Source organism: Aptenodytes forsteri, unplaced genomic scaffold, assembly GCF_000699145.1.
Source record: "Aptenodytes forsteri isolate BGI_AS27 unplaced genomic scaffold, ASM69914v1 Scaffold23, whole genome shotgun sequence".
NCBI lineage: Eukaryota > Metazoa > Chordata > Aves > Sphenisciformes > Spheniscidae > Aptenodytes > Aptenodytes forsteri.
The window spans coordinates 6,812,897-6,828,843 of record NW_008796043.1 but is presented as its reverse complement, the minus strand read 5'-3'; the positions used below and the strand labels follow the sequence as shown (position 1 = coordinate 6,828,843).

At 35.1% G+C, this 15,947-nt stretch overlaps 1 protein-coding gene across 1 annotated transcript in view; it reads left to right on the top strand.

Annotated features, from left to right (window-relative positions):
* Positions 1 to 14,278, top strand: part of MIB1 (mindbomb E3 ubiquitin protein ligase 1) — a 93,583-nt gene extending 79,305 nt beyond the window's left edge. The window contains exons 18-21 of the mRNA XM_009285679.1: positions 375 to 453; positions 2,019 to 2,132; positions 3,297 to 3,397; positions 8,627 to 14,278. Of these exons, the coding sequence (XP_009283954.1) occupies positions 375 to 453; positions 2,019 to 2,132; positions 3,297 to 3,397; positions 8,627 to 8,767 (435 nt within the window). The 3' untranslated portion in view covers positions 8,768 to 14,278. The remainder of the gene's footprint in view (positions 1 to 374; positions 454 to 2,018; positions 2,133 to 3,296; positions 3,398 to 8,626) is intronic.
* The last annotated feature ends 1,669 nt before the right edge of the window (positions 14,279 to 15,947 follow it).

Here is a 15,947-nt window from a genome sequence, read left to right as displayed (position 1 = left end):
GCAACAGGCCCTACTAAAAAGTCTGTCCCCATCTTTCTCATAAGCCCCCTTTAAGTACTGAAAGGCCGCAATAAGGTCTCCCCAGAGACTTCTCTTCTCCAGGCTGAACAACCCCAATTTAACTATATATGGTGGAAAAAAGAAGGAGAAAAGAATAAAGAACCAGAAACATATACTGTCTTAGCTGCTTCTCTGTGCGTAGAAGTCACTGCGATAACTCATTTAAGTTGCATTTTGAGGTGCTGAATTAGTTAAAATAACACTAGATAGAGATTCTTAAATTCCACATGCCTTGCCACAGAGAGTGTAAAAGCAATTAATGTAGAGAGCAGGAGATAAACTTTTCTCATATGTGCGTTTATTGTTCTTTACAGATTGAAGAATGTGTAGTATGTTCAGACAAAAAGGCAGCAGTGCTTTTCCAGCCTTGTGGTCATATGTGTGCCTGTGAGAGTAAGTAAACTTGATGGAAGTTCTTTTTAAAGTAATCTTGAAACACAACATTTTTAATCAGATTGCTAAAAGCTCATTAGTAATCTGACTTCAGGTCCAATTTACTTAATAGTCAGAATTTGGGCATTATTTGGCGTGCTGGTAATGAAATACTTGGAGAACAAACTGGAGATTTTCAAAAATTCAGAAAGCAAGTGCTCTTCCATCTGAATTATTTAATTGTGAGTAGGCTTGCTCAGATTATAGAAGCCTGCTGTATATTGTTAAAACTTCTGAAGTAATTAGAATTAATTTTATTGCTTTGTTGCAGCTTTTTAGGGACATTCAGATATGCAAATGGTGTTTTAAAAGAATAATGTAAATAAATATAATTTATGCTTCATTACTAATCTACAGATTTGCACGAGGGCTATATTTTTCCCTAAAAGACACATCATATATCTTTGCAAAGAGCACCAGTTATGATTCACTCTGATTTATCTCATGTAGCAAAAACAGACATAGGAGATCTCCAGATTTTTTTTTTTTTTTTGAGAATATGTGGATGAGAACGCAGCCATCACTTTGTCACCAGACATTTCAGGGCTTTGTTGAAGGGTCATTTGCCTAGAGAAGAGCAGTCCTTGTTGCTGAGGATCTACATAAGAGGGAAGGTAATCATTCCCATAAGTAACTGCTTACTTGCTCTCCCTAAAGAAGTCTGGTTTCTCCCTCTGTTCTGGCTGAGACACCTGACACTGAATCACTGACTTTACAGATATCCTGATCTGGCCTCTTTCACTGTCTGCAGTTGAAAGATGATGAGAGAACTTTTTTTGATTAGTTTCCCAGGAAGAGGACAGCAAAAAAATTGATTGCTGTGGTGAAGGATTTCAGCAGTGCAATACACATCACCAAGTCTAAGCTGTAACAAGGACAGCAAAAGGTTTAACAGATGTAGATGATTTCTTTCCAGATTTTTTTCTGGACATCTTGTTCAAGCAGGATGAGAGTGTGTCTTCAAATTTGTGTAGTTTATAGGACCCACTCTATTAATTCACAGTAACCTTCAGCATTTATGAGACATAATCGTTTGCCTTTTGTAGAAGAATTACAGTCTTCTTTCTAGGATTATAAAAGATACAGGTTTACTCTTTAAAGGGTAAGGAGCCACACCTGTTTGCCCCTGGAGCCTTAGGACAAAGTGAGATCCTTTGTTCTAAAGGAAAAAGCAGGTAGTCAAGACATTCTTGGAAGTTCTGGTCTCAAACGTGTGTGATTTTACTTTTTTAACTTCTGTAATTCTTGTGGAATAGACATCCATTTGGAGAAAGAGGAACCTGCTCGCTTGAAGTATGTTAAAAGAAGATAAACAGAATAGGTTTACTTTGAATCCCAAACAAGACATTGTTTATAGGTGTGATTTGCAGAAAATCATGTGAAGATGAACACAAGTAGTTATTTGTATTATAAGCATCTATTATGACATTGCTATATAGTTACTGTGAATAAACAAGCTCATGGATAGGAAAGAAGAAAAATTAAATAGCAGGATTCAGAGTTGATTTATTTCTCTGTCCTCTCAGATTGTGCAAGCTTGATGAAGAAATGTGTACAGTGTCGGGCGGTGGTTGAGCGAAGAGTGCCTTTCATAATGTGCTGCGGAGGGAAAGGTACAGAAGATACCACTGATGATATTTGTGAGTGATTCCAAAACCCATGCTCTTTCACATTTCCCCCACCAACTTCTTATTGTCATTCTTTTAAATGACCTAAATCTTTCCTCTCCTTTTTAAAGAAAAGTTTAATAAAACCAGTGTTAAGCCGGGTATCCATTTGCTGTTTGCACTACTTTCTACATTGGTAGCAGCAGATGCGATGGTAACGCCAGTCATTATACTAAAAGATTGCTTCCAGCATCCAGAGTAGAAGCTGAAACATACATGACTTCTTGGCCACTTATTAATGTCCTATGAAGCAAAAGCTGAAGATTGTCTGTAATTGTGCGAATGAGCAAATAAAAGTTTTGTTTTGTTTTTTTTACTTCTGGAACTCTCTGACTGATAAAGGAATGGTAAAAATTTTGCATCTAGGTACAAGCAACTTTCATGACAGGTTGTTCAGTTTTACATCTCCTGCTTTGACTAGTTTTTGAACTTTTTGTGACTTCTCTGAATAATTTCTATGAATTATTTGTATTTACTCTGTGTATGTATGGTATGCAGTGTTTGAATTGAGTTTATGTGAATTGGAATATTAGGTCATTCTTGTCATGCTGTTCCTAAATAGGTAGGTATAAGAATAAACCTTAAAATCAGGTTTTTAATACTCACGCTGGAAATTTAAAATTTGTCATTTGAAATACTTCTCAATTTTTCTGTTTCTTATAGTAACATTGCTTCCCGGATCAGTCAAATACAAGAATATTAATCTGAGCTTGTTCAAATTTTGAACAAACTACTTCCAAGATGCTTGTGCAGTTTTGAACACCAAATAGAATCAGCTGTGTAGATAAAAAGTCTTTTCAGTGTGAAAGGATTTGGCTTTATTTTTCACATATGCAAAAAATTTACTGCAGGAACTTCACTGGCAAATAAGAACTCTGAGAACATTAAGGGGCTACAGGCATTTTGAGCATCATTATTGAGGGAATATTTGTCAACGCAGCGTTGCCAGTAAACTCAAAGAAGCTCTTTATGAATTTAGCTGCAGTGATGTTGTAGTGAATTTAATTAATTATCAAATATGTTTGACTAACATTATTTCAGATATTGGAAAAATTGTAGTTAGTACGCTGGAAATAATTATTCCTGTTTCATTAGATTGATGCATAATCACATATTTTTATTTTCTCTAAATTACAGCAAGTGGAAACATTCCAGTTTTGCAGAAAGACAAAGACAACACCAATGTCAATGCAGATGTACAGAAGCTGCAGCAACAGTTACAAGACATCAAGGAACAGGTAAAAGTGCTAATAAAAATTTTATGGACCACTAAAATGATTGAAAAAGCAAATGCATCTTCTGTTATTTAAAACAAAATGACATGTTGAAGTGCTTCTGCTCTTAAATTTTAGTTAAATAACCAATATTTTTTTGTGTGTGATGTGGCTTGTATGTCTTCTATCTATCTATCTATCACTAAAATCAAGTGTCTGTGTTTGATAATCCATCTGTTAGAGCATCTGTGTTGGTGTGACTAAAAAAAGATGCTCTGCCCAGTCAGTATGTTCTCTGCCTGTTTAGCTGACCTGAGAGTATAGGTACAGCAGGAGCTGTTTTCACAGAACAGTAATAAAAGTAGATATTCTTCACTGTTCTGTATCTACCTGAATCTTTACTTGTCTGTTCATGAACTGCCTTTAAACAATGGCTGGCAGTTACCTGTCATATGAAGGCTATAGTTTATGTACTCTTCAAAAAATTGTGTGGTTGCAAAACTAAAACCTTTGAAAGTACTGTACCTGTAATTTGAATATTTGGAATGTACATGATAAGGTTTGTCTTTTGTAATTATGCATAGTGTTTGCAGGAGGAAATTTATACAAATTGACTATCGATTGTATTGATTATTCATTGGTTAAATTACATGCAATTTAGAAACCTAATGAAAACCAAAAATTAATGTTTCAGGTAACTGACAGTTACCTATTTAAATTTGTTATGTCTGTAAGTCTAGTTCCATTAGAAGCGCTTCAGTAGTTGTTTATGTGCAAAACTTTCCTGTGTTAAATTACTAAATTGCTTCCTTGCTTTTCCATCTGAACAAAGAAAAACTTGGTTTTGAGATTTTTTTTAGCAGTAAAGGGCCTGGGGTATCTGACTATTGTATGAACTTACTCTCTTAAAACCCTGATAATGTGATTTTTGGCTTCCCTATGTATAACACAATTGGAAGAAACTTTTCATAGATACAGGAAACAGAGAAGCATTCTCACCGTATTACTTGCCTTTTGCTCTTGTAGGGGTAGAGCAGTCAGTAATACTTCAGTGATCACATCTAGTGATCACATCACATCTAGTCCTGGTAGTTGTTGCTCTCCGCTGTTCATGTGCGTGAAAGCTAAGACTGAAGTGTTTAGATAGCCGGTTTTAGGGCCCATATCTCTAAATGGCTTAAATTTGGGAGCTGATAAGCTGTCAAATTTTAACCTCAGTGGCATGTCTGTGAAGAGCTGTTCCTGTCGTATGGAGACTTGGCCAACACCCCAGTAATAGAAATTCAAATATCCCATTCAGAACAGATTCCTTCGTAGTTTTTGTCTGTAAAAGAACATGCGGATTAAAAATTGTCATTTGAAAAATGCATGTCTGTCTTGATGATAACATCTGGAGTTTCTAGGTATCTCTGGCATCTTACATCTACTGTTTAGCTTCTGTTTTACTTTTTAACATTGGATGAAAAGAATAAGGTTACTGCTTTGACAATTAAAATGATATATGCAAAACATGCAGATGAATGCTTAAATGCAAGTAATCTATTTTCTTCAGATGTATTTTTTTCTTTTCTGGTTACTTTATTTTAGGAGTTTATAAAAGATTGGAGTTCTATTTGGGTATGCTAATACTCAGGTATAGGGACGTGAAAGGAAACCTACTTCGTTACAGTTTTTCTTCTTGATTAGATGTGATCCTTAGGTGCTCTTTTATTCATATCAATTTTGTCTTACCTTTGGGATTTGCTAGCCAGAAGTTTTCTAGTATCAGAAAGTTATGCTGTATTAGGGAGAAGAGAATAATTATACGTGTCACTTTCTACTTGTATTTTCTGGTTTTCATATTTGCAGTAGTAAGAAAGATCTAATACTGGAATGCTTTGAGAATTTAAGTGCACTCCTTTGCTTTGAAATGCCCCTTTGTCCTATAATTTATTTTAAATCAGTATAAAACTGAAGATTGTTCAATGCCTCTGACTAGAAGGAGGTGGTTCTGGTCGTTCTTGTGTGCATCTTGGCTTGAGAGTCTTTCAGGTTTTCCGTAGTGTTTTCTCTGGTTACACAACTTGCCCTGTCACAAGACTAACATACTTGTGAATAGCAAGTTGGATTTGATTAAAATTAGTCATCTCATCTTTTAAATTTGTGCTTGAAATGATGCACAGCATTCCACTATAATTGTGTATTCTTTTGATTTGTGCTTTAACAGTTCAGTCTTCGTGCTACATTGATACTTTTGTACTTAAAATTAATTTGTTCTCTTTCAGCAGGTATATTCCTATGTTTCAACTCATACCTTCAATGATAATCTAATATGTTAGTGCAGCAAGCTTTTAAAACCATTTCTGGTGCCAAGCAGAAGGGATGCTGATGTCAACAGAATCTCCCACATCTGATGACCACACCATTCTTCAGGGATTCCCTGAATGTGAACCCTTTTGACTGTAATTGCAATACCTTCACTCCATTTCATACATAATCACCATCATCTGTCTAATATCTTATGTATGTTCCTTCACCATACTTACATCGCTTTCTCCTTAAAAATAAATTTATTTTGTCACTGTGCACCTGTATATTGTTGGAAAAACTGTTTTTAGTAATGAGGAATTGATATTTCAAGCAGTTCAAAACACCTTGTTAGTGGTAAAAATTGATTTGGATTGCAAACCCAGTTATACTTAAGGTACGATGAGCACTTTCTCAAACTACTTTTACTTATCCAAAGAAGTAATTCTCACATAGAACAGGTGTAGTGCCTTTTTATACCATTTGCTTTCCTTTGAAAGACAGGAGTCAAATGTTTCATGCAGATAAAAAAAGCAGAGTGTGGTTTCATGCAGAGAACATTCCAACAAACTAATAGTACAATAGAAACAGATACTGCTTATTTCCTGCTGCTGTGGCACAAATTAGGTATAAGGCATGCAGTGAACTTTCTTGCACTGTAAAAGTACATATAAGCTGGTGGTTAAGTAATGAATGCTCCTTGAAAGTTGGATAAAACTCAGATATTTGGGCTTGTATCCCACTGGGAAACTGCTGAACTACTCAAGAAAATCCTTGTCAGAATAGAATTGCGTAGCAAACAGGAAGCTTGGTTGTTCCTGCCAGCTGAATTCTACTGTTTGAAGTAACTTAAATGTTAAAATAGTATCATATTAAGAAATTAAACAGCTAATATATTTTAAATACTCTGCATTTGTACTAAACAGGAGAAATTGGGCAATTTACTAATACTGCATGCACTTGCAGAAAAGATCTATAAAATGAAAATGTTAGGATTTCTGGGCTTCACTGGATGAAATAATCAAAAGTAATGGTGTTTGAACAGATTTTATTTTTTTTATTATTTCTGAGCCCCTTGATGGATGTTTTCATTTTCAAATGATGGTGTGGCATTTGGAGAGAAACAGACCCTTGTAACTTCAGTAATTCTGACATTGTATTTAGGCACAAAAGCAAATAACTAAGCTAAAAACATAGAATAAAGGCTACAAGTTTTTTCTCCAGAGATAAGATTCGGGTTTGCTTTGTCAGTCCTTTGTCAAAGGACATCATGTCAATACTCTCAGGTTATAGACACTTGTTACAGGACAGCTATATATTCATTGGAAATAGCTGTTTCATTGACATTTGAAGACTGTAGGTTACTGGAGGAAGAATGCTCTAATTGTCCCATTGGGATGTGAAGGTGATGACTTGGTGTGAATGGAAAAATGAGCAGGACTGACTGACAGACAGTTGGTCTTTTGCAAAGTTTTAGTTTGAGAGTGTTTGGTTTTAGTACTGTGGAAATTCTGACAAAGCTGGAGCACAGCATTTTTGGGAAGAGTGAAGGGTTTGGTTTTTTTAAACCTAAATTAACATAAGGTTTTATCTGGAAGTTTTACATTCCTGCTAGCCCATTATACTGGTATGCTGGAGATTAAAATAGGCATTTGGCCAGATTCCATGCCAATTTAAACTCTGTATAAGCAGACTGATGGTCAATTTTTTTGGTCTTCAACTAAACTATCTACCCTAGGAAGTAATACCTATTGATTCCATAGAAAGTATGCTTTAAGGTTATACTGAATAGGGTTCCTGCTATGGATTCTCTCTCTCATGAGATGAACAAACGGAAGTAAACCCCCAATGATGAGTATGGAAACAAGTCACAGGTGCAAGGTGGTGATAAAATGAATTTGCATTTGAAATATGAGCCCTGTCAGTATTTCATATTATATATGAGATCAGCATTTATGTTAGATATGAGTAGTATGTCTCAGATCTGAGGACGTCTTAGATTTGATTTGTTGGACTATAGAATGGTCTTAACAATTATCATCTGTTATAACATCTATTCATTTACTAACCTTTGATAAACTGTTATAAATGAAGTCCTAATATGGCTGCAATATGTTTATGGTGAAGGAACATGCCTTACCAAAACTTCAATTTCTGCATGTGACAAAAGGTGAAGGACATTGTTCCTTAGTGGCTTGGTACAAGATGAACTTTGCTGTTGAAGAACTTTAGGAGATCTTTTTTGGGCATTGGCTGTCTCTTTAATGTTCAGCAATTAAAACTGATTTTAAAAGTTTGCTGTGCTACTGTTATGACTGAAGGTCACAGATTTATTAACTTGTTCTTCATTTGAAACCTGAGGTGTTTTTAGTTGAAAATCTAGATAACTTCCATGAAAAAAGGCTGGAACTACCAGTTTTGAGTCTTTACGTATAATATTGATTATGGAGCATTTTTATTACTTCTGCATGTGTTCAGTGCTTGGTGTTTAAAGGTAAGTATATGAATGGCTAGGTAGCCTGAGAAGAAATTGGTAAATCATTACCCAAGCATTGCACACATAAAGCTGTTTGTGTTGTTTGTTCCCTGGAAGATTACATGACATAAAGGGGAACGTTGCTGAAGAATGCCTTAATGTTGCAAACCTGGGTAATGATATTGAAAATGTGATGTCAACCTACTACTGGATTGTCTTACTTAAAGGGATCATATTTGGAAAAAAGCTATATAGTTTTTGTGTCATGATGGGGTAGGAAAAGCCCAAATATTTTAAGTCAATGTGAAGTAAAAATGTGATTTAAAAAAAACCTTTTAGTTTTCAGGTTAGTGGCTTGGTTATGCTATGGCAATGATCTGCTATGCTTAAGATGGCATATTTATTGTTAAATTTCAATAATTTATATATTGCATATTCAATACTGTATCACTACTGCCATTGACTATGTAACCTGTCAAAATCTTTTACAGACTATGTGTCCTGTCTGTTTGGACCGTCTGAAGAATATGATCTTTCTCTGTGGCCATGGAACGTGTCAACTTTGTGGAGACCGAATGAGTGAATGCCCTATATGCCGCAAGGCAATTGAACGAAGGATCCTTCTGTATTAAGTAGTGGAACCAGTGTCTTTTATTAGCTTATGAAATAGTAAGGACATTCTGATGATTTAAATCTCCGTCAGTTTGAAAGGCAGTAAAGGGTTCTAATGAAAACATTTCTAATACTGTAGCACAGGTTCATTACATGGTAATTGTTTAAAGACTGTGAACACACCAATTAAGAGAACAGTATTTGAACAGTCAGCTCTTAGCTTTACTCTTAAAAAACATCTAAGCCTGGAGCTAATTTAAAGCAGTCTTTTTTTCATTTCCTTTCTGTCTTCTTCCCCTTAAAGTTTAAAGGGACAATCTTATTTTGGTTTCATTCATGTTTTTTAATGTATGTATCAAGTGATGTAAGGGGTGGTTTTTTTATATTGTCAGTTAATATCAAATATAAATATTTAGGATTTTTTGTTTTATGCTTTTCTGGATAATGTTGAAATTTCCTGTGACAGTTGTGATTCACAATAATTTCTGTCTTGAAATATACAATAATGCAAAATCAATATAAAGTGTATACACAGTAGTAATAAATATACTATTCCCATAAGATCAGGCCTCAAAATACAATGTTAAGGTAATTCTAACTTTATCATGCCCTTTGTTGCTGAGGATGGGTTAGGAAGGAAACAGTAAAACGAAAAATCTAGTTTAGAAACACTGTGTTCCCAAAACTGCACTTTAGTCTAACGGGTTCAAGCTAACTTAAATAGTGAACTTCTTAATTCTGCTAGCCACATAATTTTGTATGGAATTGCATTTAACTTGACCAGAAAGGAAAACATTTGCGCAATGGGTCAGTTATCCATTTCAGATGAGTGAATTTGATCAGTTGTAGAGGAACATACATGTATGTGGGGCCATTTAAAAATTCTGGGTCTATGAATTAGGAATAAGTAGAGATTTTGCAAGGTTTCCTCTCAAATTAGTTTTAGTGTCTCCAGGCAAACAGTGTCAACAGCAAAAGAGAAGATTTAATATTGCTTATTCATCTAAGTTGGGTGTTAACACCAGAACTTATCTGTGAACGTTACTGGGTAATATTGCAAATGAAGATATTGCTGATAGAACAGTGAATTTTGTGAGCCATGCCTAGGTGAGTTGAAGTTGGCTGAAGGAGTTAGCTGTCACTGATGCGACAAAGAGGTGTTCCTGACCCCAAAAATGCTACTGTCAGGAACTGCAAACTGTTAACTTTTTGATAACAAGTACATCCTTCCATCTTTTTGGATGGAAGAGTGTGCTGATTCAAGGATCTCTTGTAGTTAAAAGGAATGTGTGCTTACTCCTAAGTGATTTAGCAGTTTTCGGAGTGCATAGTTTATGTAGCCCTTTGCCATTGTGCAGGCTTCATTTGGATGTGCTCTTGCAGAACAATAAAGAAATCCATGCTGGAGTCACTTAGGTGCCTTACTTGCAGCTAAGATTAACTTCTCATTTGATTCTCATTGCGTAAGTAAAAAATGTGGAAAAAGGGATAGTTCAGGGGAAGATCCAAGTAAGGAAAGGCATAAAATTGTGATCTCTTCAGATAAATCGATCTCAGTCTTTTGAATTATGTTGATATGCCTGAATTGTGCAAATATTGGCAAAAGTCTCAGATGAATGTTATTGGTGAACTGTAAAGATAGGTGAACTTTTAAACAGTAAGGTTTAAACACTGAATAGAGTTTTCCAGGAAAAAACTACAGTGTTATATTGGAAAAATGTATGTAGAGTGGCTTTTAACATAGCAAAGTGATGTCATACGCAGCCTTTCTATAACCATCTTTAATCCTGATCCAGAATTGCAAATGTTCATCATTCTTTTCAGTAATTTTTCATTGGACACAATCCCAATCTGGAGTCAATATAGTACTCTGGTTTATTTTGTATACTAGTAGTCATCTGTTCTCCGATAATCTGTGTATCTGTCTTCTTGGCCAAGTGAAATAGCCCTCCCTTTTCCTGCTTCTTGGGTCCCTATTCTAAAATATCAAAATTTCAAGGAGCTTTGGAAAGTTTTTGATATAAGGCTTTTTTTCAGCTCAGCATTTCACTATCTCCACTTAAGCTCCGAGTGTTCACTGCAATTTTCATTTGGCCAATATGCAAGTCACTAAGTTTTTTTTTTTTTTTTGTAGCATGTTTGACAGCTGAACTTTCTATAGTAGGCTTCAGTTTCCTGTCAGTCTTCCTCTAAAAATAATTTTATAATTGTGCCGTTTGACAATCCATTCTGAGTTTTAGCCTGTAATGCATCAGATCCATACCTTGGTTTCCTCTGGCTCTGGTAGACATATTTTGAATATTGTGTCCTATTTATTCTTCAAGGGGACCTCTGTAAACTGTTGTTAGCACAAAGGCAGGGTGGATTTCTTCTTGATAGTGCAGCTCAAAACTGAAACCTCAATATAGCAGTTGGCATTTTCCTAATTCTTTTTCACTGGAACAAGCCAGAATTACTTGAAAGCATTCCAACTTAGCATCAATTGAATAATCCAGCTGAGTAAGAACTGATCTAAAGCATCCTGGGTGGGAAACTGGAGTTGAATGTTAAATACTCCTTGTTTGCAGGAGGCACATATTGTAGCATAAATACGCAAGTGCTCTGTTAGGCTTGTACTTTTCAACAGAGAAGCTGTAAGTTACGTTATAACACTTAATACTTGGATGCCACCACAGTCCTATGGAAATGGAGACAATGGCTGAAGATATTGCTATAGGAGCAGCTGTAGTCTTCTATACTGTAGTCACACCAGATGTATGTGACTGCATACAAGTTTGTGATTGGACTCATTCGGCAATGTTGTGTGCCAGCTGAAATTAAAGTATGTCAACTTGATGCCATTATGGTGCCATGAGAAACAGCTGAATTAGAAAAACGAGGTAAGCTAACCAACATGCTTGAATTATTAATATAGGCCTCTTATTAACAAGTGAAAGAGCTGTATCTTTTATTGGGAAAGCTACGCAGTGCTTGCCTTTCAAAAAACTTAATGAGGAAAAATGTTTGCAAATCCAGTATCATTTATGGAAATAGATACTTAGATTCACACACTATCTTTGGATTCTGATATAGAAGGTGAACTAGTGTTGTTGAAGAAGCTAGTAAGTTCATTCACTCAATTTAGTCTGGTATCATCTCTGCAATGTGCACAGAGTGCAAATGTTTAATTGGATAACACTTAAATAATCGAAGGATGAAAAACAGAAGCTTAGTTGGAAGCCAAAGGTGATCATAACAAGTAGGAGAGTTGAGGATATGTCATTGTGCCTCTGTCTTCAGCAAAAGATGAAAGTGTAAATCTCAATATTATTATTATTATTATCGTCACTATTATTAGGGAGCAAAGTGAAAATGAGAGAAAAATCAGTAAGGCATTTATCTCTAATGTACTGTAAAATCATAAAATGTAAGAGTTGAAAGCTTTGTTTATTATGATTATCCCCCAGTATTTAATAGCAGTTTTGAAATTAAATTGAATGAAATATCTGTTTGTTTCTTGAAACAATCAAGAAGGCACCTAATATATATTGTTCAGGTGTGAGGTATTCTCAGATGTTTAAATAAAATACTTTTCATTTTTTTTCCATTTAGTAAAATACATAAACGGTCACATCAGTACACAGCGATTTAAAGTATAAAGACAACCTAAGAGGCTAACAGAATATGCTCAATAGTTGTAGCTTGTTAACTTCTGTATAACTATGTTTGACTTTTTTCTCCCCAGACCTACTGTCTATCACTTACTATACCCCAAGCTCATATGGCACTTCTCAAAATTTGGGCTATTATTACCTACTTTCCGTTTGTTGAAATATTGTGTACTTGGGGTTTGGAGGAATCCCTTTTTACTGAAAATTACACTGGCAAGAGAATAAACAAGTTACTTTGTAAATGTGAAAGTTTGATTAGGAGGTGGCGTTCTTAACTTGGACTGGGTGAGGATATAGCAGATTTGCACAAGTACTTGTGCCTTGTTAGCATAGTCTTACAATCGGTATTTTAGCTTCTTTTAAAGACGTGAAATGGTCTTTTAAAAATAATCTGGTTTAAGTACTTATTGTGTAGATATTTTCTAGAGATCAAGTTTTATGTATGCCTAATTATTTTTAGCAGTATTCATTGTAGTTTGTGTAAACACTAAATTGTTTGAAGAAGCTGCTTTCAGCTAGTGATCTAAGCTTCCTCTACAAAATTAAATGTCAGAAACTTAATTTTACTCTTCCAGTAGCAGCTGGTGAACCGAAGAGCCTATCCTGTTCTTTGTGCTGCATGGGTCAAGTTTTCACTTAAAAAAAAAAAAAACCCAACAAAACTACAGCCTAACTTTTAGCAGTGCTACCTCCTTTCTGTCGAAGTACTGAATTCTTCTCTAGTTGTTCTTTGTCTTTGGGAAGGGATGGGGAACACATCAGTTTTGTTTTGCTTCATCAGTTTTGATGTCTGAATACATTGCAAAGGTTTTTTACTGACTGTATAAATGACGTACAATACAAGTGTGTGATTTGCCACCATGTACATTGGATATCATTCTTGCATAAGTTGCTGGAATTCGTACTATTGTCTCTTTATGCATTTCATAACTTGTTTGTGTTGACAAAGCAAAACTGTTATCTGCAGAAGTTTTGGTATGTGCCATTTCTATAGCTAAGCCTGTGGTAAATATGAAAGTTCTGACTCAGGGCTTTTTAACAGCTTAAACACGTTCACAATATTCTTCAGCACATCTTGGAGAATGCTAGAGATTTAATGACTGTACAGTGCCTTGATAGAACTATTGAATGGGCGGCAGCCATAGAGTCCTTACGGAATGCAAGTATCTTTTAAATCCAGTTAATGAGTTGATGTTAATATAATTGTAATACCCCTGCCGTGGATTTATAAACTTGTATATACTTTCTGTAAAGGAAAACCGGCAAATTTAGGTATTGTTAAACTTTCTGAAAGTTGTTTGATTGTTACACCAGTCATGGGGGTCTGAAGGGCATAGTATTCAAATTTATAGAAGCAGCATTTGTGGCAAAGAGAGCTGATAAAATGTTCTGTATGTGACATTTTCAGTGTGAGGGGAGAGGTCACTGTATAAACAAACATGTAAAAATACCTGCTTTACTCTGGCCCAGCAAGTCTTTTATAAGAGAGGGAGAGAAATAATCGGCAACAAATCTGTATGTTTGCATGCCATTTCATAGTTACAAAAATGTAAGTCTCATTTTGAGCTTCTAGGAAATACTTTCTTTGTCCCGAGCTTAGTGTCTTTATGAATGCAAACTACGCATATTAGAAAACAGGTTTTGCTGAACCACAGGAACGTTTTTGCTTTTGTTAAAACCAACTTTGTATTTTCAGTAAATTGTAGATTTTGACATGACTGTTTATTGGAGAAGTTTAAGGTTGTCTGTGTGAATGTAGTGGATTTCTGTATGCAGACAGCATTGTATAATTGCTTGCATTAAAACTGCTCAGCAAGGTCTAAGCTTTTCAAAGGAAATGCTTATGTACTGTATGGTTAATAAAACTTATCTAAGAAGATGTATACTGACTTTTTCAAAAGCTTTGATTTAAAAGTGTAATTGGACTGAATTAATGCTGATCTTTGTGTACACATCACGGGGAAGGGAGCGGTGGCTCATTTGACTTCCTCCTTCTTAGTTGTAACGATGTTAGATGTCACCACGGAATTAGAAAATTGTATACCTGAACAAATGTTTGGTAACTCTGTTAGTTGTTGACATATAATGTTTAAAAGTGCACCAGACTTTATTTATTGAGGAAGTTTGTAATCCAAACTTCAAAAAATTCTGGTTCTTTATAACGTATCCCTGAAGACTGAGTTTGTAGCAACATCAGAAATGCTACGTGCCTTTGAATCTCCCAGATATTCAAATATTGTTTAAGCAGGACAGTAGAAGTATGAAGGGTGGATTATGTTGTAACAACAAAGGTTGATTTTAAAATTTTTATCTATGGCATATGTGCAAATTTTTCTGTAAATATGCCATTCCATAATACTGATTAGAGCTGCTCTTAAGTTTATGTTAAACTCCGGGTTTACTTACGATTGAATGGCCTTTGCAGATCTGGTTACATGAATGTGATCACTTAAAAATCTCCTGCCAGATACAGTAACTCCCATATTCTGAGACAACAGTTGCTGCATCATAGTTTATACTTTTAGGATTCAATTTAATGGATGCATTAAAAATACATATAAATGTAATGAAAGGCAACAAAACCAACCAGACTTTAATGGCTTAGTGTTTTAATTTATCATAGTGTACAGGTGAAAAATTAATTGACAGAATAAAAAGTTTGTTGCTCTCTTTCTCAGTTTCTTTTCATTTTTCAGGATTTCTTCAACTTTGGTTTATATGACAGGTCTATATGAAAACATAATATTTTCAGATATCTTTTTTTAACTTTTTATTTGAAAACAATTGATGCAAATTGTCAAAATACATTTTAAATAGCCATTTGTTCTTTGCTTTGGGACTTACAAGCCGTTCACATACTTCTCCATACCTGTTCATTGAAAGTGATGGGAACGGCGTTGGCATAGGTTTGAGACTTGGTCTCTGTGGTCTCTAGGGTTTCAGCCCCTAATGTTGGTCACAGTGGAAGCTGTTGTCTTTGCTTGTGTTTGATGTCTTTAGATTTTTGAGAAAGCTGCTCCATACTGTAAAATTTAATTCATATAATACTTTATAATATAAATACTGTATAATATAATTAATTTCTGTATAACGCACTTTGCTGTTGTAACTAATTCCAGGTTATCCAATATGCAGCCTGCTGTTGCGACAGGGATGATGAAACTCCATGGAGATTTCCTTTGGATTTGACATTTAGTTAAATGCAGAGGGTGTTTCTTCATGGGTGTACTCTGTTTTATTTGGGGAAGAAAAATTGGCAGCAGTATTTGAATGAAAAGTGATAGCCTTCCTTTTCAGACTTGGTTTTCCACAATACGGAAAGGTAATTTCAGTTAGTCAGAAACAGTATCGTTGAAGATCCTGTTCTTGTGCTTTGTGCAGCCCTGTTCAAATCAACAAAGTGGCATGCATTGGAAAGCTTTTACTTTAAAGAATAAAGCCTATCAACTGTTCTTGATGTTTATGAAAAGGTTTTGGCTGAAAATTACTTCAGGGATTTAAATACTTTGTTCCCTTTGCAGTAATGAGTGGTATGGTTTTTTTTTTTTTT